The sequence below is a fragment of the Anoplopoma fimbria genome, chromosome 5 (genome assembly GCF_027596085.1).
Source record: "Anoplopoma fimbria isolate UVic2021 breed Golden Eagle Sablefish chromosome 5, Afim_UVic_2022, whole genome shotgun sequence".
NCBI lineage: Eukaryota > Metazoa > Chordata > Actinopteri > Perciformes > Anoplopomatidae > Anoplopoma > Anoplopoma fimbria.
Genome location: NC_072453.1, coordinates 8,360,367 through 8,371,577, shown reverse-complemented (window position 1 = coordinate 8,371,577; position 11,211 = coordinate 8,360,367). Strand labels below are relative to the sequence as shown.

The 11,211-nt window shown below is 41.2% G+C and overlaps 1 protein-coding gene across 1 annotated transcript; it reads right to left on the bottom strand.

Moving 5' to 3' along the window:
- Nucleotides 1–305: 305 nt before the first annotated feature.
- meox1 (mesenchyme homeobox 1) lies at nt 306–9,090 on the bottom strand. The gene is made up of 3 exons (XM_054598368.1): nt 8,554–9,090; nt 4,115–4,287; nt 306–973 (listed from the first exon to the last, which is right to left on the bottom strand). Exons 1-3 carry the CDS (start codon nt 9,041–9,043, stop codon nt 851–853), a joined length of 786 nt encoding a protein of 261 aa, XP_054454343.1. The 5' UTR covers nt 9,044–9,090; the 3' UTR covers nt 306–850.
- Nucleotides 9,091–11,211: the final 2,121 nt, after the last annotated feature.

Genomic DNA, 11,211 nt, shown 5'->3' with positions numbered 1-11,211 from the left:
GTCAGCTGCCAACATCAAAAGGAAATGGGAGCAAACTTCTCCTCCGTTATCATTTTCGTAGCACTTATAATGTCTGACCTAAAGATCTCTACGTGATGAAACCATCAGCCAATAATGCACACACATGTACCTACTGTCCTACCATAACTCGATTGTTGCAGGGTGGAAGAAATTATCAAGATATTTTTCCCATCATTTTAAAACAGATGATTTATTCTATTTGCAGAAACAGGCAACATCTGTGTTTTATCAATAACATTCAACATGTATAAAAAAGAATAGTAAAAAAAAAAAATGTTGACAGATTAAAGAAAAAAAACCGATACTCTAGGAAAAAGAAACTGACACAATGAAGCAAAAGTCATCTGATTCTGAGGCACTTATGGCTTGGCAACACTTGTACAGTCTGAGTTTTCCCAGGTGGTTGTAGTCAAGCGTCAAAGGCCAAGATTACAATATTGGAACCAGAGGAGATGCTCTCAAACACAATCACATCACAGTCTGATATGTCATCACTGGCCTAAAAGCTTCTATCTGGACTTTGTCACTGATCTACAATGACCATACCTATCATCTCTAATATTTAAAACACAGTCAATGCAACAAGAGGTGGCCTCTTGAACAGAGTATTTATCATTAATGTGTCAAAATGCAGTTCATTGTGGACATAAATCAACTATTTACAAAGGCAAAGAAGATGCTCGTTGATTTCTTCCTGGGTGATAAAAAGAGTCTTGTTTGATTCCTGCAGCTTTCCAAAAAAGGGAATGAAGGTTGCATTTTGCTGCGCTGGTGTCCAGTTGACCCCAAGTCTCTCTGTGTCATCTCCTTTTTTCATTTCTTTTTTTGTTCATTCAGAGCTGGGCGAAGCCGCCGAGTCTATGTCGTCATTTTCCAGGTCGTTTGGCGAAGACGACTGTCCTCCCTTCACTCTCTTCCACTTCATCCTCCTGTTCTGGAACCACACTTTCACCTGTTGTACAGGAAAAAAAACCGCTTGAGTTTAATGTGTGTTTTGAAAAATAATTGTGTTTAAAGATCATCATGTCATCAGCGTACATAGACAACATTTATGAGGTAAATTTGCCTCAGACATTCACACTTTGTGTTCCCCCTTTGAAATAATTTAAGATCAATGTTGTTGATTAATTGATAAATGGATCCACAGAAAAATCTGCAACTTTTAAATTAATATAATAATAAAAAAACCCAAATGTAAGCAAAACATTTTAGGGGACTTTTCAAATAAAAAAAGTAAAAGTTTTTTCCCCCACAATTTTCTGTCATTTTATAAGATATTATAGGATAATAAAAGGCTTCATTGATTGGGAAATGTGGTTGTTGCAGCAGCACAATAATATAAATAAATACAGGTAAGTAGGGAAAGTAAAAAATGTATTACAAGAGGATTACAAAGCTAAAATAAGAATATAAGTAAAAGTAGAAACTATACATCTTCAATTAAAAAGACAATTGCAAGGCAAAAGTAATTGTATTTTATACGTACACTAGACTAATATATAATTCCATTAAGTATACCTAAGGATACCTGATATTAAAGCATTTAACCATTAAATGAGAAAATAATTGTCAGATTAATCATTAAATTAAAACAATCATAAGCTGCAGCCCTACTAGTATATTACTTATTAACACTATGTATTAAGTACCCAGCATAAAGAGTTATAACAATAAGAATCCAACCAGACACAGTGCAGAGTTATTCCACCAAATTTGAACTTGTAACAGGATCACTGTGGCTTTTCTCTCTGTGTTGCAATTTTTAGCAAAATTTACAACACGGTCAGCGGAAAAACAGACAAATAATCCCCCCACAAATCTCCCAGCACAGTATGTAAATTGGCTCAGTTTGCGTTGGGCCTTGCAAGGAGCATGAATTGTCGGTACAGAGCTCTGGGTTCTGGCTCAAAAATCTCTGCAAATGCATGCAGAGAGTATCGTATGGACAGTGGGTCAAAAGAGTCAACTACCAGGATGTCAGCCTACACAGGATGTGAGTTTACAGTGTGGATAGTGCTCATCTGTGTCACTGCACCGCTCTGACATGTGAATGATATCATGCTTCAACTGTCCGGCCAATAATAGCAGCAAAAACAGACACTTCCTGAAATGACGTCGAGAAAATACGGCAGAAAAACAACTGAAGGGTTGAAGTCTGTGATTGAGAACATTCACTCAAATCCATAAAATAAAGTGGCAGATTAACACCTAAACAATTCAATGTCAAATTAAATCTGGGGCTTGTGTCATATTTGAGCCATGTTTGATGAAACAGATGAAGTGATAAGAATGTTTAATTAACTGAGAATCAACTGGTCTTTTATGGGTAGACAAAGTTAAACTGGTGTTATTCTATATTTTGTATTATTGACAATAAAATCCCATGAAAAGACCACAAGCAACAGTTAGTCAATTATTTAACACATCTGTGGCACTCAGTCTAGTCCTTCCTAAAGAGGAAATAGTGCATTTTTTGGGGACTATTTTCAGCAGTGGATTAATAATTAGGCACTAGTGAGTATTTACAGCCACAGGACGGTGCATTTTGGATTAACTTTAATTAAACTACAGTACCAATGTTAGTGATTAACATTGGTACTGTGAATGAACTTGTGACCTAGAGCAACAGTGTGGCTTTTAATTTGATTTTAATAGTGTTTGGACAACAATGGAGCTCTATGGCACAGAGGAAGAAGATGTATCAGGCTTTGGATACACAGGTTGTTAAAGGTTTTTTTAGTATGATGCATTTGTCGTTGGGTTTGGTCTTTAATTGGATTTGTTGGAACAACAAATAAATAATATTTCCAGTCATATCTTTTTGAAGCTAGTAGGACCCATTAAACCAGTTGTATTAGGTCGAAGGCCGTTGCCAATAAACTCCAAGCTCTTCTTCTTAGTTCAGGAAAAGTAAAAAAAAAATTCTGAATCATGATTTTCAGAGAAGCAACAATAGATCCCACGTGTTGATTCAATTTGAATTTTAAGATGACTGTAGCAGCTCAAGGAATGAGAATCTCAGGTTAAGGAAGTTTGAAGTGACCTCACATCCCACTCAGCATTCTTCTCTGGCAACTGAGATTCAAAAGAATCTGTTCCCACATATGAAAAGCCTCTTTTAACTTTTTTCTTTACATCATGGCTGATTGAAAGGACGGCGAAAACGCTTAAGCATGTAGGATGAGTTAGAAAAGCCAGCGAGTTGCAGTTGGAGTTCTGAGTAAAGAAGGTACCCAGCTATGTGAGCATGTCCGTCCGGACAGAAGTCTATATATATATATGTGTGTGTGTGTGTGTGTGTGTGTGTGTGTGTGTGTGTGTGTGTGTGTGTGTGTGTGTGTTTTCTGGAGGTCTGTGAAATAGATTTGAGGAGCAGACGGCAGTATGTGTGGTCACTGTGGCACCGTGGCCTCATTAGGAGGAGCTGGGACACCGGGCCTGACAGACGGACAGACTGAGGTTTCATCCAGCAGCATCGACACATGTTCGCCCGATTTCATCGAGTCTGGAGCGGCCGCCCACTCATTAAAGCTGCATGTCATTCTGCTCGAACCGCAAGCATGAGAAATAACGTGGAAAAAACGGTTCATTCTATTCTAAATGCATCTATTTATATGATTCAGTGAAAGGAGACATATCTAGAATACAGTGGATACCAACCACATTAAATAAGTGATGATAACCTTATTCGTTTAATTCATTTTGTTAAGTTTTAGTACTTTATTTTTTATTTTTTGTTGGGGCTTTCGCTGCTGGAAAAGTATTACAGTAGAAATAGAAAAAAAGTAACTGGTAGCTGAATTAAAATATTTACTTTTAGAAACTATTTTCTTTCTCAATATCTTTTAAGTATTTGTAACATAAACCTGTCTGCTATATTTTTGAATTTTTGGAGGGTAATTCCAAGGATTCTTTCATACCGAAAAAGTCAAAAATCAGAGAGTTGTTTTCATCTAAATTAATCACATTTTAACTCAGATAATAAATAACTATTCACCAAAACGTATTTCATATTTAAGATATTTACATAATGAATTATACAGAATAATAATAATCTAAGTTTTATATTTATATCATATGTGTTGAGGCGTACCTGTCTCTCTGTGAGGTCCAGGTTGACGGCGATCTCGTAGCGGCGCAGCCTGGTCAGGTAGTTGTGGTGGGTGAACTCGGCCTCCAGCTCCCTCAGCTGCTCCTTGGTGAACGCCGTGCGCTCTTTCCGGGCCTTGCAGCTGGAGTCCACCTTAAAACCAGACTCCTGGGTATCTGGAGGGAAACAGAACAGGAAATGCAGTTTAAGGTGTGCGTTTGGCAGCTTTGGCAGCAACTTTTTGCTGATTCATAGCATTATTTTTTGTACCTTTCCCATCACATTTGTTTTAAATATGTAAAGACTAGAGTCAGATTAGTGACCGGCCTCTAGTTGACTATTAAACAGAGCTTAAGGACCTTTCCAACCAACAAACCACAACACCAAAGACTCTTTACTGGGAGGCCCCTCATATAGTAAACACCAAAACCAGCACTTTAAAAAGAGACCACCATGACCTGAGCTCATATGAGTCCTGTTCACCTGCAGCCAATATGCATGTACATTTCTGCATCAGCGTGCATGTATTAATGCAAACCCTCTTTCTTTATTTGTTTGTTTACACATTTTAAAACAAACTGGTGCATTTGAGGAGTTGATTCATGGCCTGTGTGTGAGAGCATTGTCGGCACAGGGCAGGGCCCACCAAACCGGCCACAGAGGGACTGAGTTAGGAGAGGAATGCAGCGGAACATCGTTAAAGCCTCTAACAAAAGAACAAAGGTGCGGATGTGTCCAGGTCTGACTGTGTGTGTGAGAGTGTGTGTGTGTGTGTGTGTGTGTGTGTGTGTGTGTGTGTGTGTGTGTGTGTGTGTGTGTATCGGGTGATTTCCCTCTGGAGCAGATTCACATTAACTCATCTCAACATGACAGCAAATACATCAGGACAAAGATATCTCTATGAAGGTGGCGGTCAGCTGTAAGGGGCCACCAGTAAAAGTGGTCTGAGCTACGCTGACATCAGTTTCACTGATTATCTGAGCTCCTATAAGACAAGAGTCAGGGTTTATTGCTAAGATTTATAGATCCCTGCCTTCATATATTTCCTAGGAAGTGTTCAAATTTTAAACCTCATTTACCAGGAAACACATCAATGAAAGCTGCTCGATTTAACTTCCAGTAAAACCTCTCCTGTGTATTAAAAGGGAAAAGAGTTTTTAGGGTTATAATTGCGCACTGGTAGCGACACTAGCAGCTGATGTAATCTTTAGAAATGGTTCTAATTTGTCAAAGTGAGAAATTTTGCTCAATGCTTGCCAGAGCAGCGGGCCAGGATGTGAAGCGGACTGTTGTACCTGGGCCAGATGTGACTGAGCAGACCAGGACATGTGTGTGCAAACGCCTGATGTGTGTGTGTGCTGGAATACCAGTGTGTCATGCCAAAAAAAACAACACTTCTTATTGTTGTTAAAGTGTCGCGCTGCCCGGCCGCGTCAGGTCTGGTCTGGAGCTGTGTGAAGCAGGTTTTGGTTAAACCGAACACCTGGCAGGGCACAAACTGGTTCCCACTAAACAGGCCCCCAATAAATATCCTGCACAGCCTGAGACCGTAAACCTGCAGGGAGAAGGCTTCTGCACCCAGCAGGGTCCCAAAGACAAACAGCATTTGGTGCCTTTTTTTTGGGGGTGGATGGTGCAAAAGTAGTTTGTCTTCATCAGGACTGAATTAGAGTTGTTAGCGATTGTTTTAAATCAAAAACTGCAGGTGAAAATTACAGGTGGGACGTAAAAGTGGGAGTCTGTCAAACTTTATTAAAACCTCATTATCTATCATTTGTAAGTAAATGTCAATTAATAAATGAGTTATAACACATTACAATGTATTTGTTTGCAGATCATTTTAAAGTGCTTATTAATGTGTATAGACGCTGGAAACTCTTCAATCACATTTATTAGCACTTTTAAACATTTGAAGGATTTGTAGATGGATACAAACATTTAATAAATGCTTTATAACATACTGTTAGGATTTGCTCAGATGTGTAATAGTGCAGCTATGTTACTATGCATTAGTTTGCATTAGTTTAGTGACTAAATTAATAAACATTTAAAAATGCCTCTAGCCAAATAATCTGAGTTTTAAAAAGTCCTTGTATTTGCCATATTTATTATATGCATTTGGGATTAATAATCTGCTAATAAATATTAAATATAGGTAAAAATTAGGTGTTATCGTTTGCTTTATTCCTTATTGTAAATTGTGGACACCCCCTCACTTTATCAGGAATTACAGACAATTCAATATAATGAAACTAATATTTGCTAATCACACAGGGTTTATATTAATGTTCCTTTTTATATTGTGCTTTATTATAAACAGAAATATCAGCCAAACTTTGGACTGAAGTGGATATCAGATTCCAGCTGTAGTTTCAGGTTTTGGAAACACTTTTCCATATCTGTATAAATACACACAGACACGAGCATCCTGTACAGCAGCTCTGTCTGTAATGTAAAAGCCTTCGGGGCATTTTCCTAATATATGTGTGTGCTCCTCCACCAGCTAGTCAATGCGAGACTGAATGGCTCTTTTCTGGAACCCAGAACTGATGTAGTGGTCAGACATGTTGCATGCACTCAGTGGGAGATTGTGTTACGGCTTAACGACAGGAAAATGTCAATGGATAAGAATGTAAAAAGTGGGCTCGCAGGCAAAGTGATTTTACCAGACGTGGTCTGGCATGTTTTCAGTGTAGTGAGTGGAGGTTACAATAAGGTAAGAAAGGGAGGGGGTGGTGGGTGGTGGTTGTGGGGGGGGGGGGGGGGTCTATCCTCCCCCTCCATCCCCTTCAATTAGGCTGCTGCAGACATCGGTCATGTAGTTTTTCCAAATAATTATTGCTGCTCTTCTGAATCAGATATGGTTTGTTACGTTTGGAGAAGAAAAGATAATCACAATGGAGAACTTGATGAAAATATCTTGAAGTGTAGCTTCCCCACCCAGCTAGTGAGTGGACTAAAGTAAACATTCAGATTTGTAAATACAGAGTCACCCAAGAGCCAAATCTCATTTCAAATATGTAAAAAAAACTTTCTTCCAGATTAAAGTTGTACTACAGAATACACGCATTTTCTCCAAAGTACCAATTTGTAATATTTATTGCTTAATTTCCTTATTAGGTGTAGAAGTACAAAAGCCCAACTCGTTGCATAAACCATCATCTTTGTGAGGGAAGTTTAAAAGGATGACATTTCTCTTAAGTTAAGAAAAAGGTTTCTTACAGATGAAGTGTGAACGATCCAGATGTGTTGGATGTGGATTTATCTGTGGTAATTCTGCACATTAAAACTTTCACACCTTTAGATTCAGTTTAAATACAAACATTTACTTTTGTCTTGGTCTCGCTCGTTGTTAATTTTGTCACGTGTGAAATCTTTTAGGAATTAGTTCGTCATGGATATCTGTTACTTTTACTTCCTATTAGCAAGTGTGAAATATGATAGGGGGAATAAATTGCGCTGTAATCCAAAAGCATACAATGATACTGTTTCAATGCTTACAGCACAACTATTGGAAGATATAAGGAAACATGAATTCTGTCTTTTGTGGAGAAAAAAGCATTGCCGGAAATAGCATGCAGTAGAAGTATCATCATATTTTGGCTCACTTGTGTTTGTTGAAGCAGCTGAAAAGTATTTTAACACAATCACTTTTTCTCTTTGGTAGTTTTAGATGAAAAAAATCAATGAAGTCTGATTTACAAAAAAACTCCCCAGGATTGTGTATTCATTTATTACACTTTTGAGACTTATATCTATAATAAATAATAATAAAAACAGTCTGAAGCACCTGCGATGCCTGAAACCATTTTCCCCCACAGAAGCCTGATGTCATTTTCTTATCAGACAATGGCCTATTTCCAACGGATACAGGAGCCCAATGAAACGTTTAACCCATCCCGTTAATCATTTCAGCCTTTTTGAAACAATTAGAGGATGCAACTGCTACTTGAAGTGTGCATCTGGAACACAAAAGTCTCGTCACCTACTCACCTTTCACATAGCGATCTGGTGAGAGCGTTGATTTAAGGCCGAGTTGATGAGGAAATAAGAGGGAGAAATTTGTGTCACTGCCAGCTGTGATAGAGGGCAGCGGAGACATTCTTTTAACCCTGAGGTACTAAACATTTGCTACACTTTAAAATGGAGCGACAGTGGCGTAAGTGCAGAAGTGAGTCATAAAAATCATGGGATAACAATCAGTTATTCATTTTTATTCTTTGCTGCACATCCTCCTCATCTTTTCTTTATATTTCCACCGTTTCCACCAGTGTAGCAGGAAAAGAAGAATGTGCACTGTCATTTTAAATACTCCCACATGTGCATTTCATTACTGCACATTTTCCTTTTCTAAGCCTCCTGTGATTCGTTTTTGGATGCTCCTCTTTCCTATGAAACCCAAACACAACCCCGGCTGACTCCCGTCCATCCCAGCGACTCACCTGTGACATCTCTCTTCCTCTTATTGGAGCTCTTCTTGTCGGAGTCGGCCGACGCCGCGCTCTGAGGCGAGTACTCTCCATCCAGGCATCCGGCCACGGCCCCTGGGAGCCTGTCTCCCGCTACACTGTCCAGCTCGGGCCCTCCTCCGCCTAGGGCACCGGCCACGGGTGCGACCACGACCGGGCAGGCCTCGGGCGCCCTCACCCGGGTCTCGCAGTGGTTGAACTGCCACTCGGCTCTCTGGTACACCGCCTGGCTCTCTTGGTACTGCCTGTCGTCGCGCGGATAGGATGCATGCGGCGCGGTCGGCACCAGGCAGGAGCTGGAGAAGTCCGTGTAGGTCAGGAAGTCGGGCTTCTGGTGGAGGGAGAACGGGGCCTGCTGGTAGGGCGACTGCAGATTGGCCCCTGAGTGAGGGTTCCTCATGCAGCCCCAGATCGGGCTGCTGGGGTGGGCGCTCCGCATGCAGCTGCTGGCCGGCTGATCCATGGCGGTTGCAAAAATCACACGATCTTAACTGACGTATTATTACAAGTCTTTAGCTTGCAGAGGAGTTTAACCCCCCCCCACCCCCACCCTCCTCTGATAGTGAGTAAGAACTGGAAATCTGTATCTCTTTGCAGAAACGTCCACTTCAGCCGACTAAATGCACATCATCGCTGCATCCACCTCAGAAACACTCACTTCTGTCAGAGGCTGCTGACTCTTCCACAGCCGAGGACGCGTGAGGATAGACGCCTTCCTGTGACAGCGTGTTTCCTCTCTCTCTCTCTCTCTCTCTGTGTGTGTGTGTGTGTGTGTGTGTGTGTGTGTGTGACGTCCTCTGGAGCCTCCGGTCCTGACACACTCTCACACACTTTCCCTCACTATCCTGCTCTCTCACACACCCCTCTCTCTCTCTCCCTGACTGGCTTGTGGCTCGACGGGAGAGCTGCATCCGCAACTGCATGACTCCCCTCGTCGGGCTGGCTGTTTTCACAACTCTTCTAAGGCATTCTTGACAAGCAGAGCCCTCCTCCTTTTTTTAAACGTATAGGTGGGAAAGAGTGGCAAGTTTATGGAGTGAAATGTGAGATCGCAGAGGAGGAGCCCTGCCGGCCACATGTTGGTAGTACCCTCCAACCAACCCTGCCTCATCAACTATTAATCACGGTGGGGAAATTTTATACGCACATCTAATGGGCTTTCCAGACGCGGGGCCTTTTTTTTTTTAAAGGGACATTGTCTGTAAAATATAGAAGCAAGCACCCACCCACACGAGAGCTGGGGACCCCCGACTCATTTCAGCTCCTTAGCGCTTTCTGACACCCAATTTAGTTCCTTTTTTGACACCCTTTGGAGGAAAGTTAACCCTAACCCTTTCCCTCTGCACCCCTGATCCCCGCCTGTCCTCTCCAATCTGAAAAGTCCTTTTTTCTTTCTTGTTTTTATGACTTTCTGTGTGTATGTGTGTGTGTGTGTGTGTGTGTGTGTGTGTGTGTGTGTGTGTGTGTGTGTGTGTGTGCACATTAATGCTACACACCCAAATCCACCTGGCTGTACTTTCTCTAACTCTGAGGTGATAGAGGGACTGGATTTGATATTGGCCGCGCCGGCCCTAACACCTCCTGAGGTTTTCTCACTTTAGTGAAACACAATATGAAATTTCAGAGGCACATTTCAAAAACACAAGCTTATATTTTCTGCTTACCCCCCCCCCCCCGTTTGGTCCCTCTGTGTGGAGCCCCTCTTGCTCCAAACGTCTGAGATATTAAGCAGCAGTAGCAATCGTGCGTGACGGCGATCGCATGTGGATTAACCGCGTTTGGATCGACGGAGATGTGAATTTCTGATCACTGATTTTTTAATCTGTGCAGACTACTCACGATAGAAGCCACTTCCTCATGAAGTAATGTCTCTAATACCATTAAAACCTTTTTGGGCTAAACCAAAATTTGGACTCGATGTCAGCGTATCCGTTACCCAGTAAACCCACTGAACCACACTTTACAGAAATGCTCAGTTTCTCCTCATACTGCTCATATTTGTGAGATGAGGTTCGTCTTCCTCGTGTGTCCTCACTTTGCTCCTGACCTCTCAGACAGAAGGGGGTGGGGGGGGTGGGGGGGGGGGGGGATCAGACCTCTATCGAGACGAGGAATAAAGATTTAGAGATAAAGGCTATTAGATAAGAAAGGAGGAAAATGTGAGATAAAGAGTGCACCTCAGAGAAAGGGAGAACTTGTTTTGTACATCTGCTCGTGACTTTTTAATAGCCAGAAAATGGGCCAAAAATTAGCTAAAATGACTGTATTGCTGAACCTCTTTTGTACATGATGCATTCAGTTGCCTCACATTCATTCAAGAAAAAACACAAGAGGAAAAGAACTTATATAAAGACATTAAAAAAATTAATGTGAACATCCACTGCCCTAAAGTAAAAAAAGAAGCCACTAAAAGAACATTTAGATTAAGTGAAAGCCAACAAAACTATAAGGGGTGGAAATGAAAGAAAAAAGAGAGAAAGTCGGATAGAGAGAGAGAGAGAGAGAGAGAGAGAGAGAGAGAGTGTTTGAGGTCGCACACCAAACCCTTTCCATTTACCCAGCGAATTGTTGAGCCATGAAGCATCCCCTCGCTTTTACTGGCAGCCTGAGCTCTGGCCGCACCGCAGGGAG